We start from the raw sequence: 21,745 nt of genomic DNA on the forward strand, positions 1-21,745 counted from the left end.
ACGATAGAGGTCCTACATGGGAAGTTAGTTCACAGTGACTCCTGTTGTTAATTTAACAATTAACTCTCAGGGACAACATATGATATCTGTCCCTTTGGGACTGGCTTATTTCACTCAGCATGATGTTTTCCAGATTCCTCCATTGTTTTGCAAATGACTGGATTTCATTTTTTTTTACCGCTGTGTAGTATTCCATAGAGCACATATCCCATAATTTCGTTATCCTGTCTACAATAGATGGGCATTTAGGCTGATTCCATGTCTTAGCTATTGTGAATTGAGCTGCAATAAACACTGAGGTGCAGACAGCTCTTTTATTTGCCAATTTAATTTCCTTTGGGTAAATTCCATGGAGTGGGATGGCTGGGTCATGTGGTAGGGCTATATTCAGATTTCTGAGGTATTTACAAACTATCATCCACAGTGCCTTACCAGTTTGCATTCCCACCAACAGTGGATTTGTGTGCTTTTTCCCCACTTCCTTACCAGCATATGTTGTTAGTTGATTTCTGTATATAAGCCATTCTAACTGGGGTGAGATGAAACTTCATTGTGGTTTTGATTTGCATTTCCCTGATGGCTAGTGATCCTGAACACTTTTTCATGTGTATGTTGGCTGTTTGGATTTATTCTTTTGAAAAATGTCTATGTACATCCTTGGCCCATCGCTTAAGTGGGTTGTTTGTTTTGTTGTGGTAGAGTTTCTTGATCTCTTTGTGGATTCTGGTTATTAATCCTTTATCAGTTGCATAATCTGCAAATATTTTCTCCTATTCTGTCAGCTGCCTCTTCACTTTCCTGACTGTTTCTTTTGCAGAACAGAAACTTCTCAATTTGATGTAATCTCAATTGTTATTCTGGCTTTGACTGCCTGTGCCTCTGGGGTCAATTCAAGAAATCTTTGCCTGTGCCTATATCTTTCAGGGTTTCTCCGCTGTTCTCTAATAATTTGATGGCGCCGGTCGTAGGTTTCGATCTTTAATCCATGTTGAATGGATTTTTGTGTAAGGTGTAAGGTAGGGGTCTTGCTTCATACTTCCGCATGTAGAAATCCAGTTTTCCCAGCACCATTTGTTGAAGAAACTGTCCTTGCTCCAGGAATTGGTTTTAGCTCCTTGATCAAATACAAGTTGGCTGTAGATGTTCGGATGGATTTCTGGTATTTCCATTCTGTTCCATTGGTCTATCCATCTGTTTCTGTACCAGTACCATTCTGTTTTGATTATAACTGCTTTGTAGTATATCTTGAAATCTGGTATTGTGATGCCTCAGGCTGTTTTTTTTGTAGAAGATTGCTTTAGCTATTCAAGGTCTCCTGTTCCTCCATATGAACTTCAGCTACATTTTTTCCAGATCTGAGAAGAATGTCTTTGGTTATTGGATTGGTATCACATTAGTCTGTAAATTGCTTTTGAAGAATGGACATTTTGATTATAATGATTCTTCCAATCATGAACATGGAAGATTTTTCCATTTTTTTGTATCTTCTTCTGTTTATTTTTTAAATTTTGTAATTCTCACCGTAGAGATCTTTGACATCCTTGGTTAAGTTTATTCCAAGGTATTTGATTGTTTTTGTAACTATTGTGAATGGGATTGATCTTAGAGGTTCTTTCTCAGCCATGACATTATCTGTGTATACACAGGCTGTTGATTTTTGTGTACTGATTTTATATCCTGCTACTTTGTCAAACTCTTCTATGAGTTCCAATAGTCTCTTAGTAGAGTTCGTTGGATCTCCTAAATAATCATATCATCTGCAAAGAGGGATAGTTTGACTTCTTCCTTCCCAATTTGTTTCCATTTGACTTATTTTCCTTGCTTAATAGTTCTAGCTAAAACTTCCAGTACTATATTGAATAGTAATGATGAGATTTGGCATCCATGTCTGGTACCAGATCTCAGTGGAAATGCTTCCAACTTTTCCCAATTCAATAGGATGCTGGCCATGAGTTTGTCATAAATTGTGTTGAAGAATGTTCCTTCTATACCCAGTTTGCTTAGAGTTTTCATCATGAAAGGGTGTTGTATTTTATCAAATGCTCTCTCTGCATCTATTGTGATAATCATATGGTTTTTCTTCTGCAGTTTGCTAATGTGGTGTATCACATTGATTGATTTGCGAACACTGAACCATCCCTGCATACCATGGATAAATCCCACTTGGACTGGGTGATGATCTTTCTGATGTATTGTTGGACTCTATTGGCTACAATTTTATTGAAGATTTCTGCATCTATGTTCATCAGGGAACTTGGTCTGTAATTCTCTTTCTCTGCTGCATCTTTGTCAGGTTTAGGAATTAAGGTGATGCTGGCTTCGTAAAAGAATTTGGGAGGATTTCCTCTCTTTCAATTGTTTTGAATAGCTTGAGAAGAACTGGAGTTAGTTCTTCTTTAAATGTCTGGTAGAATTCAGCATAGAATCCATCCAATCCTGGGCTTTACTTTGTTGGGAGGGCTTGGGTTTTCCTTGGGTTGGCCATGGTTTGTCATAAATTTCTTGATTGTCTTGATTCAATTTCTGTCTTAGTTATGGATCTATTTAGGTTTTCTGTTTCATCATGGTTCAATTTAGGTAGGTTGTGTATGTACAGGAATCTATCCATTTCTGGTAGATTTCTCAGTTTGTTGGCATAGAACTCTTTAGAGTAATTTCTGATGACTCCTTTTATTTTTGTGGTATCTGTTGTTACATTCCCTTTTTCATCTCTAATTTTATTGATTTGGGTCTTTTCTCCTTTTTTTGGTTAGTGTGGCCAATGGTGCGTCAATTTTCTTTTTTTTTTTTCTTTCAAAAAACCAGCTCTTGGTTTTACTGATATTTTGTAACTTTTTTATTCAATTTTGTTACTTTTTCTATAATTTTAATTATTTCTTTTCTTCTACTAGTTTTCAGGTTGGTTTGCTATAGATTTTCTATATCCTTGAGAAGCACTGATAGGTCATTTATTTGGTGCTTTTCCAATTCTTAATGTAGGCACCTATTGCTATAAACTTTCCTCTTAACACTGATTTTGCTGTATCCCATAAGTTTTGATATGTTGTGCTGTTATCTTCATTTATTCCAGACAGTTGTTGATTTCTCTTTTGATTTCTTCTATGACCCACTGTTCATTCAGGAGCATGTTGTTTAGTCTCCATGTGTTTGCACATGCTCTAGAGATTCCTGAGTTGCTGTTTTCCAGTGTTATTCCATTGTGCTCCAAGGAGATGCATGGTATGATTTTGATTATTTTTTAATTTGCTGAGACTTGCTTTATGGCCTAGTAGATGGTCAATCCTAGAGAAAGTTCCATGCACTGCTGAGGAGAATGTGTATCCTCCAACTGTAGGATGAAAAGTTCTGTAGATATCTGTTAGATACATTTGGTCTATGGTGTCGATTAAATCTGCTGTTTCCTTGTTAATTTTCTATCTGGTTGATCTGTCCATTGCTGAAAGTGGAGTACTGAAGTCCCCCAGTACTATTGTATTGGAGTCTAAGTCCCCCTTTAAATCTCTTAACACATCTTTTAAATAACCAGGCTCCCAGTAATTAAATGCATATACGTTTATAAATAGTTACATCTTCCTGTTGAATTGATCCCTTAATCATTATATAGTGCCCCTCTTTGTCTCTCTTAACAGTTTTTGTGTTAAAGTCTATTTTGTCTGATATTAAGTTGCTTTGCCAGTTCTTTTTTGGTTTCTGTTAGCATGGGACACTTTTTCCAACCTTCCAATTTCAGTCTGCATGCATCTTTGTTGGTGAGATGTGTTGCTTGTAAGCAGCAAATACATGGGTTTTATTTTTTAATCCATCAGCCAGTCTGTATTTTAACTGGAGAGTTGATGCCATTTACATTCAATGTGACTATTGATTAGTAACGACTTTACCCTACCATTTCTCCAAAAATATTTCTATTTTTTACTTTGAATTTCCTTTGAATTTTTTTAAACTTTTATTTAATAAATATAAATTTCCAAACTACAGCTTTTGGATTACAGAGGCTTTTTCCCCCCCATAACTTCCCTCCCACTCACAACCCTACCATCTCCCGCTGCCTCTCCCATTTCATTCACATCAAGATTTTCTTTTTAATTTATTTATTTATTTATTTATTGACAGGTAGAATTATACAGTGAAAGAGAGAGAGAGAGAGACAGAGAGAAAGGTCTTCCTTCCATTGGCTTGCCCCCCAAATGGCCACTATGGCTAGTACACTGTGGCCAGCGCACCACGCCGATCCAAAGCCAGGAGCCAGGTGCTTCCTCCTGTCTCCCATGCGGGTGCAGGGCCCAAGAACTTTGGCCATCCTCCACTGCACTCCTGGGCCACAGCAGAGAGCTGGACTGGAAGAGGAGCAACCAGGACAGAATCCAGTGCCCCAACCGGGACTAGAACCCAGGGTGCTGGCGCCACAGGCAGAAGATTAGCCAAGTGAGCCATGGTGCCAGCCGAGAATCATTTTCAATTATCTTTATATACAGAAGATCAATTTAATACATATTAAGTAAAGATTTCAACAGTTTGCACCCACACAGATACACGAAGTATAAAATACTGTTTGAGTATTATTTATAGCATTAATTCACATTGTACAACACATTAAGGACAGAGATATTACGTGAGAAGTAAGTGCACAGTGACTCCTGTTGTGGACTTAACAAATTGACACTCTTGTTTATGGCGTCAGTAATCACCCCAGGCTCTTGTCATGAGTTGCCAAGGCTATGGAAGCCTCTTGAGTTCGCCAACTCTGATCTTATTTAGACAAGGTCATAGTCAAATTGGAAGTTATCTCCTACCTTCAGAGAAAGGTACCTCTTTCTTTGATGGACTGTTCTTTCCACTGAGATCTCACTGACAGAGATCTTGCCTTTTTTTTTTTTTTTCCAGAGTGTCTTGGCTTTCCATGCCTAAAATTCTCTCATGGGCTCTTTAGCCAGATCCGAATGCCTTAAGGGCTAATTCTGAGGCCAGAGTGCTGTTTAGGACATCTGCCATTCTATGAGTCTGCTGTGTATCCTGCTTCCCATGTTGGATCGTTCTCTCCTTTTTAATTCTATGAGTTAGTATTAGTAGACACTAGTCTTGTTTATGTGGTCCCTTTGACTCTTAATCCTATCATTATGATCAATTGTGAGCTGAAACTGATCACTTTGACTAGTGAGATGGCATTGGTACATGCCACCTTGATGGGATTGAATTGGAATTCCCGGTACATTTCTAACTCTACCGTTTGGGGCAAGTCTGACTGAGCATGTTCCAAACTGTACATCTCTTCCCTCTCTTATTCCCACTCATATATTTAACAGGGATCACTTTTCAGTTCTATTGGTTGAACTCTTAGATTAACACACAATTACTCTTAGGTGTTTAAATTTAACTGAAAAGTGATCCTTTGAACTTTTACTGAGAGATTTTTTTCCTTTGCCTTCTTTTGTAGTAATGACCATGTTTTTGTGTTTCTGTGTGTAAACATCTTTAAACATCTTTTGCAGGGCTAGACAAGTGCTTACAAATTCTTCCATTTTCTGTTTGTTTTGAAAGGTCTTTGTTTCACCTTCATTCACAAATGAGAGCTATGCAGGGTTTAATATTCTGAGATGGCAGTTTTTTTTCTCTTAGGACTTGGGCTGTATCTCACCATTCTCTCCTAGCCTGTAGGGTTTCTGATGAGAAGTCTGCTGTGAGTCTAATTGGAGATCCTCTGAAAGTAATCTGGCATTTCTGTCTTGCACATTTTAGAATCTTCTCTTTATGTTTCACTGTGGTGAGTTCGATTACAATGTGTCATGGCAAGGATCTTTTCTGGTCGTGTCCACTGGGAGTTCTGTGTGCTTCCTGTACTTCTACGTCTCTTTCTTTCTCCAAACCCAGGAAGTTTTCCGCTAGTATTTCACTTAAAAAGGCCTTCTAATCCTTTCTCTCTCTCCATGCCTTCAGAGACTCCTAAAACCCAATGTTAGGTTTTTTTTTTAATAGTATCCTATAGATTCCCAACAGTGTTTTTACATTTCTAATTTCCTCTTCTTTTCTTGCATTTGACTGTATACCTTCCCATGCTCTGTATTCTGATATTCTCTTTTCTGCCTCACTGATTCTTTTTTTTTTTTTAAGGCTCTCCATTTTTTATTTGTTCTATTGAATTCTTTATTTCATTTTGATTCCTCCTTAAGATTTCAATTTCATGCCAGCGCTGCGGCTCACTAGGCTAATCCTCTGCCTGCGGCACCAGTACTCCGGGTTCTAGTCCCAGTTGGGGCGCCGGTTCTGTCCTGGTTGCTCCTCTTCCAGTCCAGCTCTCTGCTGTGGCCCAGGAAGGCAGTGGAGGATGGCCCAAGTGCTTGGGCCCTGCACCTGCATGAGAGACCAGCTGTTCGTGCATTTGCGTTTGTAATCTTATGATCAATTTTTTGAGTTCCACTTCTTGTATTTCTTCTATCTCATGGTCTTCATAATCTAGTATTTAAGTGTTGTGTTCTTTTGAGAGCATTATGTTGTCTTCCTTGTTTTTTTTTTTCTTGGATTTTTGCATTTGTTGTTGTTCAGCATTTGTGGAGATACTCACTGGTTTCTTCTTCTTTTTTTTTTCCCCCTGCTGTGGCAGCTTTTATCATTGAACTATGACTCTGTAGATAAGTGGACCGTCTGCTTTCGGTGAATATCTAGAGGCTTGTAGTGGGTGTGGCCAGAGAGCTTTGTTTGTTCTCCAGGGTTATGGTGTGCCTAAGGTGACACACCCAAGTTTGGCACAGTAAATCTTCTCTTTTTTTCAATCAGAAGGCAAGTATTCTGCTAAGCTGAGCTCTTCTTCTTGATGGAGACCTGTGCCTGAGTGCTAGCCTCACTGAGTATAATATTCATCTGCTCTGTCCCAAGGACCACACAAAGGATCTGTTCAGCCCTCAGTGTAAGTTCATATTCCTCTGCAATGTCTCTCACCAAGTAGCCAGGGCCACCAGGGGTTGTGGCGTCTCCAACCAAGGCTACTCAAAGTCTCAGCCACACCATGAGTTCTCTCATACACCCTCAGTTGTTTTCTTTTTTCCACAGTCTGGGTTCAGAAACTCCACACATTCACTAGGTCTTAGCCTCCTGTTATTACTCCCCACCAAAATCAGGTTTCTCCACCCGGCTGATTGCCAAGCGTAGACACGAGTTGGCACAGCTGTTACATATGTCTAAAATGGCACCCACTCTATCAGCTCATACACTTTGTAAGGTGATTGGAGAGAGAGAACCATGTTCATATCATCCTTTTTATTTTTTTCTCTCCTCTAGTTAGGCTGGTGTACTTTCCCTCCTGGGGTTTCAAGCCTCATTCCCTCTAGGTTCTTCCTACTGCTTTTTTGCCAGTGGCCCGGGCTACTGTAGTCTCTTCTCACCTCACTTCCAGCACTGGTGCATAGGCTCTCAGTGGTTGAAGTCCCAAGCCATGGGTGCCCACACCCTCCATCTAGATCCATCGTGTCCCTCTAATTTCAGTAGAGTTCCCTCTGCCATTTTTTCCCTAGCTCTTCCTTGAGACTACACTATCTCCACTTCTTTTAAAAACTATCTTCTCTTAGGCTAGAGCAGTAAGCTCCCTCCCTATTCCACCATCTTGGAACAAGCTCTCCCCAACTACTCTTCCATATGCCTATTACACTTGTGCAGATCCACATTTATACAAGACAAGTGTTTTTCAGGCAGTATTTATATCCTTAATAGCATAGGTTTAATACTTAAGCTCTCTTTTATATAGACTTGAAAGTTAGACTATTAATATTTTCAAATAGGAGAAAAAACAAGATTACCTTTGGTCTTCTGAATCACATTCTTTCACAGCTATACAATGCCAGAGCCCCAACAATATCTTAGAAATTTAATTAAATCAATAATGATTTCTTCAAGAACTCTCTTCTAAAAAAACCTGACAAACATGTAGCTGAAACTTAACACTTCAAAGTAAACTTAGTGTCTATTTAATTTACAAAAGAAGACAGAATATTTTTTTCCTGAAAACTTATCTGTGCCAACAGGTCAGCTGCATTAACAAAATTCATAAGCACATGTCTCAGACACAAAGTCCACATGATTCCACATCTAACTTTGGAACATCAGATCATTCTCAAAACTTCCCTATATAAGAATGGATTTACTTACCCCAGCAAGACATTTTTCCAGTGTATCCAATATAATCAACTGAGAAAGATACAAATTTTTTTCAGCAGCTTCTCCAAATATTCTCTGAAAGAAAAGATAAGCATAACATGAAAGTTGGTTATCATTATCCACTACGAATCAGCATGTATTTGAAAAATGAAGGATGGAGAAGAAAGAAAACCAATAATCTTCCATTTAATCCTCCAGATTATACTCTATTTAAATCTATCATTTCTGATTTTATCCTAATGGCTCACACACTTTAAATACTCAGGTCAAGAGAAATTTTGGCATTTATCAGTCTGCCAAGAGACTTGCACCAATAAAAGATGTTACTTTCCTTTATGCTTTAAAATTATGTACAAAAATTTAGATACACATATACAGGTCTGTAGCAGAAGCTTGAACTGTGCATTTAATTCCATTTTTTTGCCACAAATCAATCAAAGTCTTAATTTGTATAGCAACATAATGCTACAGCACCAACTACACTGAATTTTAGGCACGCAGTAGCAAGAAACCATGGTTTCTATTCCATAAGAACTCAACAACCACCAGTATAACAATATTGTTTTGGTTCTGAAAAGGACCCAAACATTAAAATATTTCAGTCTAACTCAAAGTATGGCCACACATTCATATGTGCAAAATCCTATGCCAAAAAACGACACAAAGTACTAAACGTTTCTGTAAATCACTCCACATATTTATGAAAAGTCTTGCTTTTTATTTTAATTTTTTACATAAAGAACAAAATTGCTTTGTAAGGCAAATGATTTCCCACATCTCCAGTTTATACGTTGTTTAAGCTTCGGGCATTATCTAAGCAACCTGCTTAAGAAGAAACACACCAAAGATGACGTAACTGTGAAAATGGGACCAATCTTCACAACCTACAACCAGATGTTATTTTCATAGCTCAACAGAAACAATAAAACACATTCCAACTGTGAAAGACAAGCAGAAAATTTTTGAGTTAATTTTTTTAAAACCCAGATTAGTTGGTTTGAACTTAGTATGAAAGAGACAGACAAGAACTGACAGAGAGGCCGGTGCTGCGGCTCACTAGGCTAATCCACCTGCAGCGCTGGCACACCAGGTTCTAGTCCCGGTCAGGGCACCAGATTCTGTCCCAGTTGCTCCTCTTCCAGGCCAGCTCTCTGTTGTGGCCCGGGAAGGCAGTGGAGGATGACCCAAGTCCTTGGGCCCTGCACCCGCATGGGAAACCAGGAGAAGCACCTGGCTCCTGGCTTCGGATCAGCGCAGTGCGCCAGCTGCAGCAGCCATTAGGGGGTGAACCAACGGAAAAGGAAGACCTTTCTCTCTGTCTCTCACTGTCCACTCTGCCTGTCAACAAACAAACAAACAAACGAAAAAAGAACTGACAGAGAAAAGGGGTCACCTGTGAGAAGAGAGCTACATACTCAGAGGTACAGAGGAAGAACAGCTGGCATGCCTTAATGTCAAGAAAACATCAGCAGACTTTATAAAATGGGTGGTGGGGGAGGCATCATTTGGCCTAGTGGTTAATACATCTGCACTCCCTATCAGAGTGCCTGACTTTGATTCCTGGCTCCCGCTCCTGACTCCAGCCTCCTGCGGATGTGGACTCTGGAAGACAGCCAGGATGGCTCAAGTAGTGGTTTCCTACTACTCACGTGGAATATCTGGACTGAGTTTCTGACTCTTGGTTTCAGCCCCAGCCTAGTACAAGCCCAGTCATTGTGGACATATAGGGGATGAACCAGTAGATGGGAACACACACATACTCTCTCTCAAATAAAAATTTTTAAATGTTAAAAATAAAATGCAGGGGAAAGCAATTATGAGCTTTAAATAGTAAAATACTTGAAATTGGTATTTGAGGAAATTGTTTCAGTAACAGGTTCTCTATTACAGAATCTATCACTTGTTATGGAAGTAATTTAAAAAATTAGTATCTTCATAACATCAATCCTGAATTTTAGGACTACACAATCTTACTTCATTTATCATTTAGTTCTGATCAGGACAATCTGATATTTAAATTCAAGAAGAATCTAAAGAAAAGCATGTAACAGATTACTACTGTTAATTTATGTATGATACAAAAGCTGTATAAAATTCTAATTCCAGAAAAACATTGGAAAAGGAACAGGGTCACCAATAGGAAATATTTTTGAGAGGAAAAAAAATCAAAAACTAAAATGAAAGTCAAAAGGTTACCTTTTACCTGGGATCATCCACAAAATGAGAAAATGATAACATCCAAAGCCTACATAAAATTATTCCCATCCTTCAAAATATGCTGCTCTAAACTTTTAAATCCAAAACAAAAAGCAAATTCCCCTCAAAACAGTATCCCCAATACTCACCATATTATTAACATTCTTTAAGATAGTAGTGAGGCCACTAATAACCAAAGAAAACTTGTACTTGGAAATATTGATCAGACATTCCTTGTTGCGTTCAGTACTGACTTTGGTATGTGTGTTCTGCTGTCCTGTTTTTATTGGAAGCTGAAAAAAGAAATAAAAATATGTTAAGACTTATTTTTGAAAATGACCAAAAATAAATTTTTCTCATTGAAAATCATGGCATAGAAAAATTTTATCAACCACAGTTATCTATATTTGTACCTCAAGCTTCAATTTTCAATAGAATTTATAGAAAATCTTACATTTTCAGAAATTTCAATTTTAGGGTGCCAGCATTACTGTAAAGTGGGTAAAGTCACAACCTGAGACACCAACATCCCATGTGGGCACCAGTTCATGTCCCAGCTGCTCCACTTCTGATCCAGCTCCCTGTTAATGACCTGGTAAAAGCAACTGAAGATGGCCCAAGCATTAGGCCCCTGCCACCCACATGGGAGAACCAGAAGTTTCCAGCTCCCAATTTTGGCCTGGCTCACCCTTGACTGTTGCAGCCATCTGGGTAGTAAACCAGCAGGTGAAAGATAAATTTCCCCCCTCCCTCCCTCTCTCTCTCTCTCTTTAACTCTTTCAAGTAAATAAATCATTTAATAGTTTTAATTAAAAAAAGAAATTTCAATTTTTGTAGTTTGGTTTTTGGAAGTCGTAAGTCTCTATCTACAAAATTAAATCCTTCACCCAGCACCATATGCAAGGCAATGATGACTCCCAGAAGTAGAGCTATTTCCTTGTAGCTGAAAGTTATCTCAGAGAACGTCTGCAATAAAATGCATACAACCCTTAATGTTATACACTGAACCCAAACATTCAAACAACAGATCACGAAAATCTATGTCCCAATCCTCTAATCAGTAACAACTGCCAACTGTTCAGAATAAGAACAGTGAAACTGGAACACAGGAAGACTGACTCAGAATAACCATCCTCAGCTAAAAAATGAAGGTGTACTACAACAACCAGATAAACTCCGTGGTGGGAAATATCCTCTGAGGGAACCATGCTTACACTGTCTGATGAGGATGTAAGCTGTACAGAAGTTCATCTCTACTCTGTTCAAAAGCTAGCATTCTGTATTTCAAGCATCATGGATATATTTACTATTTAATTAGACTCTGCTAATGCTCATAGAGAATGCTGGTGAGGGTCCTCTCAAAATAACAAACCTGAGTACAGCTTCCTCATTTTAAAATGGTGCAAAAAGAGATCAAGTAGCACACCAGCATTTGCTAATTAATTACAGATGATTAATTTAATAGTAAGGAAACAATAAAAGTGAGAAGAACATTTTTAGGATACAGAGAAAGAGGCAGAACAAGAAGCTAAGAATGACATAATGTTAGTTATAAAGATCATGAAGGGATTCCCAGAACCATCACTACTGCTTCTCATAGTCTGCATTAGCAGGAAGCTGCAGTCACCAATGGAAGCCAGGAATCAAACCAAGGCACCCCAATACAGAACACAGGTATTGAACCAGCATCTTAACCACTAGGCCAAACATCCACCCCTATAGTCTTAATTGAAATTCAAAGTAGCTACATGAACTCAATGTATTTTACCTTGTATCAAGAAAACAAATTCTTGCACCCACTGAAAATGCCCAAAAACAATGTACCAATCTCATAGTAATAAACAACCTTAACCCCTGCTTTGTAATCTTGAAATATCATTTCAAGTAAAAAGAATCTAGAATCCTTTAGGAAATTACTGATCCCGTGTCTGGGGCAAAATGGTACATAATAAGTCAGGCGTATCTTGTCACAGCAGACAGCAACAGACTAATAAGGGCCACGTCAAAGACTCAGAAATGATTTTTTTAAATTTTAAAGAGGGTTCTATTGGCCAAAAGTGGACTAATTTGAACTTTGTTAAGGAAAGCAATTACAACTTATTTAAACTGATCATGTAGGCTTAAATCCATACTTCTGCTCCCAGGCAGAAGGAAGTAATTTGTAGCAAAACAACATCTCTTTCTCCTAAATATTTTTTAAACAGATGAAATACAAAAATCGTCTGTTTAAAGGAGTTCAGAGAGCTCCCGAAGGAATGAGGACTACAGCTAAGATTCCAAAATGGGGTGAACTGTGGTGAAGTAAGGATCTTCTGCAGCTGCTTTTTCCCTGGGGCATTTGAAGAGTCTGGGCAGAAAAAGACCTGGAGAAATAAGGCCGTTCTCAGCAAAGGCCCTCTGTCAAGAAAAAAGAAACCATCAGAGCTTCTGAGGGAACGGATGGCTGGTGACAATGCTGAAGACATGACGGGTTTCAAAGGCTTATGGAAAAGGCAAACACAGGTAAAAGGTTAAGCCAAAATTTCTGAAAAGTAGAGAAGAGTCTGAATATCTTACAGCCTCAAGAAGACAAAAGATGAGTGTTCAGAACCTTCCAGTGGAGGTACCTTAGTAAATACACACAACCCTCAGTTGTAAGCCTTGCGTGGAAGGAAGGCTGCATTTTCTAACAGGGCCAAACCACAGCAACTGAAACTTTTATCTGCTATTAGTAGAGGTATAATTCAGTAACTACCCTGAAATTTGGCATTATCTACTACAAATGAACACACACACTCATTCAATTCACCAGGTATGTACTCAAAATAAGTATGTATGTGTGTTCGCCAAAAACAGAGACAATATTTACAGCAGCATTTTTTATAATGGCCAAAAACTGAAAACAACCCAAATGTCTATCAGCAGCAGCAATGTCTTTAAGTAATATATTTACACAAAGAAGAACTGTATCACCATAAGAATAAACAACAGCTCTAGGCTGAAGAAGGCCAGAAGTCAGAACCGAAGACACACTGTATGATTATGGAACCTAAAGTTCAAAAACACGCTAGCCTCATTCTGTGACTGTAGACAGAAGCTGGGACGGAAGAGACCCTGAAAGGCGGTGACTGGAAGGAAGCACAGGGGAGAAGGCCACACGGGGCCTGTCAACGTGCTTTGATTTCTCCATCTAGGTACTGGTTATAATGCTGGGTTTACTTTGTGAACATTTACTGGGCTGTCCATTTACAATTTGCACACTTTTCTCTATGTAAAAGTTCACAAAATCCTTGCTAAATATAAGTATTTAAGTCCCTGAGTTCACAATAATGTTAAAAAACAAGTGGGTTACTTGGTGGCTACAAGAAATTGTGGCACACACTGAGGTGCCGCCTAGCTCCCTTCAAGGAAGGCGCTGCTGCCTTAACTGCTGGGAGCAGCCAGCCCCTCCGAGATGGCCTCAGCTGCAGACGGCAGCCTCGCCCAGGTCACATCCTTCCCGGGTAGCCCATCTGCAATTACTGGTCATCCTGAGCAACCTGGAAGGGTCAGTCCAGCTCCACAGCTCCCATGGGGATCAGTCAAAGCTGCTGCTGAGCCTGCAGTGCCCAATTTTCCTTTCTCCCAGGTGTTGACACGAAAGGAACGGCTTGGCCTCCAGGGCAGTTAGTAGCAGATGCTAAGATGAGATGTTAAAGCCAGCAATGAAGTAGAAGCAGCAAATAGAAACAATGGAACTGGACAAATATTGCTAAACTCTTTGGTCTCTAAGGGGAAAAAACACAACAGAAAAAAAAAAAAGGCTGATTAACTGTTAACTGAAAGTTAAGTTTGAAAGCCAGAGTTCCTCTCGGAAAACAATCGCAGAGGCTCTTCTCTCCTGCAGCAGTGGGGCAGAGAAACCTAGTGATCAGAACCAGTACTTAATTACTATCCATGTGTAGACCTCATTCCTATGAAATAATACTCTCTCTTATATATGTAGATGATACCTATGTGTATATGTATGTATATGATATATATTATATATATCATATATATATATTCTCTCTCTCATCTCAGAAACGAGATGTAAGGGCAAAGAGAAATGAGAGAGAGAATATATATATGTGTGTGTGTGTGTCTGTATATATATATATATATATATATGAGAGAGAAAGGGAGCAAGCAAGCGAGCTTCCTAGAAGGTTAAACTCTCAAACAAAGCAGGTCTGCTATGCCAAGATCAGAGCTCTAGCTAGGAAACACTCTGACACATATGTGAGCTGATGCTCCCAAATATCTTGTATCTTCAGATCCCCCTGGGCCCTCCGAGTCTACAGAAGTGGCCCTCCAATGCCTAGTAAAAGCTGCACTCCTCACATTTGTTTGCAGAAGATTCAGAGGACTTCCCCATGCAAGACAATAAATCCCCCTCATGCAGAACAGTTTGGAACAGTGGTTAAAAACACCACTGGGATGCCTGCATCCACAAGGAAGGGCCTGATTCAAGCCAGGTTCCACTTCCAATTCCAACTTCTTGCTAATACACACTCTAGGAGGAGGCTCAAGTACTTGGATCTCTCACCCGCAAGGGAGACCTGGACTGAGTTCTAGGCCCCAGCTTCTGCCTGGCCCAACTTCAGATGTTGTGGTCATTTAGGGAGTGAACAGCAAATGGGAGTTCACTCACACACTCACTCTCTCCATCTCAAAATCAATCAAGCAAGCACTAAAATAAGACAGCTATGAAGTGGCAGAGGTACTTTCTGTTGAATGTGAAGAAATCAACTACGGAAAAAGACCACATGACAGGGAATATCAAATGGCCTCTAGGAACCGAGACCTAAATCCTACAACTGTAAGGAACTAAATTCTGCCAGCAAACAACCAATGAGCTTGGAAAAGAATCCCACGCCTCAGATGAGACTGTAGCCCCAGCCTGATTTCAGCCTGATGAGAATCAGAGCAGAGAACCCAGCTAATCAATGCCTAGACTCCTGACTCACAAAAATGATCAGATAATAATTTTGTGTTGTTTAAAGCCATTATGTTCATGGTAGTCACAAAGCAAAAGAAAAATATAAACTGCCAAACCTGTATCTTTAATGCAAACATCTCTGTCAAGCTTTCTAATATGTTACCCAATGTCTGCTGGGTTTCTCCATATGGTATTTTCTAAGAAATTCAAATTCAATGTCCCCAAAGTTCACTTCATAATTTCCTATCTTAGAAATATGAAAGAAATTTAAAAAGTTTATGGAAAATGGAATTAAAAGAAGAGCTTGTTTCGCTATAAAGCATTTTTAAATCCATAAATTTTTTTCATAATATACATATCCATAAATTTTTGAAGACCATTCAGATGCATGAATTTAAAATAAACTTATCCCTTAACATGTTTCCATGAATTTTTTAAAGTTCCTTAATAATACCATATGGATCCGGTTTGCCATAGTTCAGAGGTGAGAAGTGTCTTGGACATTTCCTTCTTCTTTTTTTTTGAAAGGCAGAGTTACAGAGAGGGAGAGGCAGAGTCAGAAAGAGACAGATGTCTTCCATTTGCTGCTTTACTCCCCAAATGGCAGAAATGGACAGGGCTGGGCCAGGCCAAAGCCAGGAGCCAGGAGCTTCATCCGGGTCTCCCACAGGGGCTCAAGCTCTTGGGCCACCTTACACTGATTTCCCAGGTACATTAGCAGGGAGCAAGATCAGAAGTGGAGCAGTCAGGACTGAAACTGGTACCCATATGGATGCTGGTGCTGCAGGCTGTGGCTTCACCCACTATGCCACAATACCACCCCATCCTTCATTCCTTTTTAGTCAGTCAGATTCATAAAAATGAGAGTAAACAGTCACGTACAACTCAGCCCAACACCTTCTTTGCTTGGGAACAGGTTTGTCAACAGGCAAAAAGTTCCTTGTCCACAGGCAAAAAGTTCCCTCTAATCAACCTGCAAAGAATTACCAGGATCCCAGCCCTGCAGTGTAGTGGCCCAGAAGGCTTGTGATTGAGTAGGTAATCTGCCAAATTCTTGGACTTAGCTACTTGGCACATTTGGGTCTCCAACTTAGCACTGAACAGTTATTATAAAAAATACACATATAAATACAGGTAGATTTTTAAAATAAATATTTTGGCCTCTATGTTTACTCTCATTTCTCCACATGCTCCGAAGGCAAGCAGAGAGGAAAACTCAGGACCCTCAGGCTCCTACAAACAGTACCAAAGCCTGTAGAAGAAGACCAGATTAAGGGGTTCTAAGCAACCATGAATTGATCACATAAGGTGGAAAGGGAAAGTTCTCTGTAGAGGTGACAACTGACTGGAGACCTACATGAAGTGAGAGAATGGAAACATCCATGCCAAGACCCCAAGAAGAGTATCTAAGGCAGTATTTCAGTGCAGTGGATCTGATGCTGAAATGAGCATGGCACAGTAAAAGTCTGGCAAGAAGGCCAGTGTGGAAACAAAAAGAAAAGTGTAAGTGATGAAGGCAGATAACTAAGAGCATTGGTCAGATCCCGAAGCCTTGTACGCCACTTTAAGAGCCCTGAACTTGAGTGTGACGATACAGCAGATTGTATGTTCCAAGTAGGAACACAGAGCATTTCTTATCCACTTGCTTTTCTGCAGTAAGACTTTGCCACATCCCTGTCGAAAAGTTGAATCTTTTTTTCCATCTCCTTGCATGAAGCAGGCCCTTTTCTTTCAATTAATTGGTAATTCATTTTCTCCTATGACTACTCTGACCACTGTGCTGGTCCCAGGCACAAGCCTTTATTGGTCTGACAGTTTATTTCCCATCTCCTGGTAGCCAACTGCCATGTAAAAAAGTGATTACTCTGAGACCACCACGCTGTGAAAAGTCCAGGCCACATGCAGAGGCTCTGAAGAGTACAATGCCACTATGAAGACAGAGAGATCAAGAAGCACGGAGGTGCCAGACTCAAGAAGCCATACTGGAGGAGTGGGCATTGTGGCACAGCAGGTTAAGTAGCCACTTTCGATGCCCACATCCCAAATGGGAGTGCCAGTTCAAGTCCTGGCACCTCTGCTTCCCATCCAACCTCTGATAACACATTCTGGGAGGCAGCAGGCAAGACCCGGCCACTCATGTGGGAGACTTGGATGGAGTTCCTGACTTCTGGCTTTAGCCTAGACCAACACTGGGTGTTGTGGCATTTGGTGACTGAATTGTGGAATAGAAAATCAGTCTCAGTCTCAGTCTCTCTCTCTCTCTCTCTCTCTTCTGCTTTTCAAGTAGCCAAAAATAAATATATAAACACTATAATTTACTGGAAAGGATTCTCCAGCTTCAGTCAACACCATACAGATCACAGAAGAATTGCCCACCTGAAACTGTCGTGAATTCCTGACCCACAAAAATTATGAGCAAAATAATCTGATTTATGTTTTTAAAAGAGCCCTCTTACTGTTGCATGTTAGAAAACAGTCCAGGCAAGAGAGGATGGTAGATGAAATTAACAAAAGTAGAGAATTAGTAAGATATTTTAATAGATTTGGAAGGGGGACTGATTTGGAAGTTCATTTAGAAGAACAAATCTCTGAAAATACCAAAGAAATGTTCAGGGGAAAAAAAAGGACAAGACTTGCATTATCAAGTGCTTAAACATATAATTAAAATCTTACAATAAAACCTTACTGTACTTAAGTATAAACTAGTTACAGTCATAGAATAGACACTAATGTGTACATAGAAATTTAATGATAGAGGTAATACTTCAAATCAATGGTAAAAGAATGTATTAGTCAATAAAATGATGCCAAATCAACTCGCTAACCATCCAAAAAGAGTAACTCATACCAAATTTTAAAATACACAAGTAGAGGCCAGCACAACAATTTAAGCCACCGCCTGTGATGCCAGCATCCCATAGGAGTCCCAGCTGCTCTGCTTCTGATTCAGCTCCCTGCTAATGTGCCTGGGAAAGCAGATGATGGCCCAAGTACTTGGGTCCCTGCCACATAGGAGACCCGGATGGAATTCCAGGTTCCTGGCTTCAGCCTAGCCCAGCCCCAGCCTTTGCCACCATTTATGGAGTGAACCAGCAGATGGAAGATCTCTTTCCCTCTCACTCTCTGTCACTTTCAAATAAACAAATCTCTTTTTAAAAGCTTAATTAAACGTGGCCGGCGCCGCGGCTCACTAGGCTAATCCTCCACCTTGCAGCACCGGCACACTGGGTTCTAGTCCCGGTTGGGGCACCGGATTCTGTCCCGGTTGCCCCTCTTCCAGGCCAGCTCTCTGCTGTGGCCAGGGAATGCAGTGGAGGACGGCCCAAGTGCTTGGGCCCTGCACCCCATGGGAGACCAGGAGAAGTACCTGGCTCCTGCCTTCGGATCAGCGCGGTGCGCCGGCCACAGCGCGCTGGCCGCGGCGGCCATTGGAGGGTGAACCAACGTCAAAGGAAGACCTTTCTCTCTCTCTCTCTCTGTCCACTCTGCCTGTCAAAAAATAAATAAATAAATAAATAAATAAAAGCTATTAAATGCTTAGGACAGATGTTAAAGAATAATTTCATAATGTTGAAATGAGGAAGACCTTCCTAACCAAGATAAAAACACAGCAGCTATATATTTAAAAAAATACTAGACCTGGCACTGTGGTATAGCGGGTTAGGCTGCCACCTACGGTGCCAGCATCCCATATGGGCACTCCACTTCCAATCCTATTCCCTGTTAATGCACCTGGGAAAGCAGCAAAAAAATGGTTCAAGTTGCTTATGCCCCTGCATCCACATAGGAGACCTGGAAGAAGCTTCTGGCTCCTGGCTTCGGTCTGGCCTACCTACAGCCATTGTGGCCATTTGGGGAGTGAAGCAGCAGATGGAAGAGATCTCTTTCTCCCCCCGTCCCCCCCGCCACCTTCCTTCCCTCCCTCTCTCTTTGTAACTCTTTCAGAAAAAATAAACCTCTAAAAAAAGAAAGAAAAAGTACTGATATATTTGTCTACAAAAAGATGTGTAAATAAGAAAAAAGACACTGTTGGAGGGCAGCATTGCAAGCCAGCTTCTAGTTCAAGTCCTTGCTGCTCCACTTCCAATCAAGTTCCTTGCTAACATGCCTGGGAATGCAGTGAATGATGATCTAAATACCTAGGACTCTGACACGCATGTAGGAGACCTAGATGGAGTTCTGACTCGGTTTCAGCCTGGCCTAGACCTAGCTGTTATAGGCATCTGGGGAGTTAACTGGTAGACAGAAAATCTCTGTGTGTGTGTCTCTCCCTCCCTGCCACTCTGCTTTTCAAATAAATCTTAAAATCAAAACAAATAAACAAAATACCGACAACGAAGAAACAACAGGGAAAAGAAGAATGTGCAACAATTAGCTTCTCAATGGTCTATATAACTAGCAGATATGGTTGTTTTATTTAATAATAAACCTAATTAATGGAAACACTACAGAATATGCGGCAAAGATGAGCAGTCAGTATATATATATATATGAAATATTCTAACAACTTTTTAAAATTGTATCTACTTTTTTTTTATGACAGACAGAGTGGACAGTGAGAGAAAGAGAGACAGAAAGAAAGGTCTTCCTTTACCGTTGGTTCACCCTCCAATGACCGCTGTGGCCGGCGCACCATGCTGATCCGAAGGCAGGAGCCAGGTGCTTCTCCTGGTCTCCCATGGGATGACCTGGGCCATCCTCCACTGCACTCTCAGGCCATAGCAGAGAGCTGGACTGGAAGAGGAGCAACTGGGACAGAATCCAGCGCCCCAACCGGGACTAGAACCCACTGTGCCGGCCCCGCAGGCGGAGGATTAGCCTATTGAGCCACGGCGGCGGCCTTAAAATTGTATATACTTTTAAAAGATGTACGTATTGGAAGGGGAGGGAGGGGGACAGAGAGATGAGAAATAAGGGAGGAGAGGGAGAGCAGGAGAGAGAGGGGAATCTTCCAACCATTGGTTCACTTCCCAAATGACAACAGCCAGGGCTGGTCCAGGCTAAAGCCAGGAACCAGGAAATCAATCCAGGTCTCCAACCTGGGTGACAGGGGCCCAAGCACTTGGGTCATTTTCCATTGCTTTCCCAGGCACATTAGCAGGGAGCTAGATAGGTAGTAAAGCAGCCCAGGACTAGAACTGGGGCTCAGATGGTTTACCAATAGCAGGCAGCCCCTTAACCTTTGCCCCACAATACTGGCCCCACACAGGTAATTCTTTAAAGATTTATTTTATTTGAAAGGCAGACTGACATGTGTTTTTTCCTTCCTCTCCACCCACCTCCATCTACTGGTTCACTCCCCCAAACACCTGCAACAGGAACTTCATCCTGGCCTCCTTTGTGGGTGGTAAGGGCCCAAGAATTTGAGCCATCATCAGCTGCCTCTCAGCAGGAAGCTGGATCAGAAGCATGGAAGATACACCAAGGGGCACTCCAATACGGGATTCAGGTGTCCCAAGCAGCAGCTTAACCCACTGCACCAAAACACCCACCCCTCACTTATAGTCTTTTAGAATACAAATAAAATTGTCTCGATCATGTCTATATTGGGAGCAGCTCTCCTGCCTCAGTCCCTCAAACCCTGAGTTCATCTCCAGCCCCTCTTTGGTCAAGAGCACCTCACAACTGCTGGGCTGCCCACTGTCTGCAGTGGTGCTCAGAAGACCAGAAACACTAATGGCTGAGCACCTCAGCAGCCTGACAGTCCTGTGTCCCTGGATCTCATTTCTCTGGACCCACAGCTCCCAACCCAGCACCATTTCAAGGGACACTGACTGACAAAGCAGCCAAGAGCCCTGGGCTGGGGCTGCCATGCTGACGTGGCTGGCTCTGGGGCTGGGATTGGGGCTGAATGTGGGAGCCTCATCATTGGCTATGCTAGGGACCCTTCCCTGCAGCAGCAGCTCTTCTCCTATGCCACCCCGGGCTTCACCCTCTCAGAGGCCAGAGGGCTCCCCTGCCTGATGGTGGCCTTCTGCATCGTCTTCACCACATGAAGGAGGCTCCTCCACTTTCCATAGTTCTTTCTCCTGTGTCTCATCTGCCTGTATGCTCCTTTTCCTATACCTTCCCAGGCAGCCTGGGTAGAATGGTTGGCTCAGGGTTTGACAAAGGGAAGACAAATAGATACTGTATTAATAGGAAATATTGAATTTAATTAAACTATTTTTGTGACTTTATATTCCCCCCACCACAAGAAAGTACTCTGGAACATATACAAGGAAATAATTATGCCTGGAGTTAGGAGGGAAAAACTTGACAAAACAGTTAAGATCATTGTATTTGGGGCCACCTGCAGTGCCGGCATCCCATATTGATAATGTTTCAGGTCCCGCCTTCTCCACTTTCTATCCAGCTCTCTATTATGGCCTGGGAAAGTAGCAGAAGGTGGCCCAAGTCCTTGGATCCCTGCACCCATGAGGGAGACCCAGAGAAGCTCCTGGCTCCTGGCTTCGGATCGACGCAGCT

At 41.1% G+C, this 21,745-nt stretch overlaps 1 protein-coding gene and 1 pseudogene across 9 annotated transcripts in view; one reads left to right on the forward strand and one right to left on the reverse strand.

Moving 5' to 3' along the window:
• Positions 1-21,745, reverse strand: part of NF1 (neurofibromin 1) — a 299,237-nt gene that overhangs the window by 228,743 nt on the left and 48,749 nt on the right. For 8 of the 9 annotated variants that reach the window (XM_070061094.1, XM_070061092.1, XM_051825441.2 and 5 more), the window contains exons 2-3: positions 10,488-10,631; positions 8,134-8,217 (exon numbers count right to left, since the gene is read on the reverse strand). In XM_070061094.1, the coding sequence (XP_069917195.1) occupies positions 8,134-8,217; positions 10,488-10,631 (228 nt within the window). Of the gene's footprint in view, positions 1-8,133; positions 8,218-10,487; positions 10,632-21,745 lie in introns of those variants that run through there. The other variant, XM_070061095.1, reaches the window with a different exon arrangement.
• LOC127484496 (ATP synthase F(0) complex subunit C2, mitochondrial pseudogene) lies at positions 13,772-21,441 on the forward strand (annotated as a pseudogene).

Source organism: Oryctolagus cuniculus, chromosome 17 (genome assembly GCF_964237555.1).
Source record: "Oryctolagus cuniculus chromosome 17, mOryCun1.1, whole genome shotgun sequence".
Lineage (NCBI taxonomy): Eukaryota > Metazoa > Chordata > Mammalia > Lagomorpha > Leporidae > Oryctolagus > Oryctolagus cuniculus.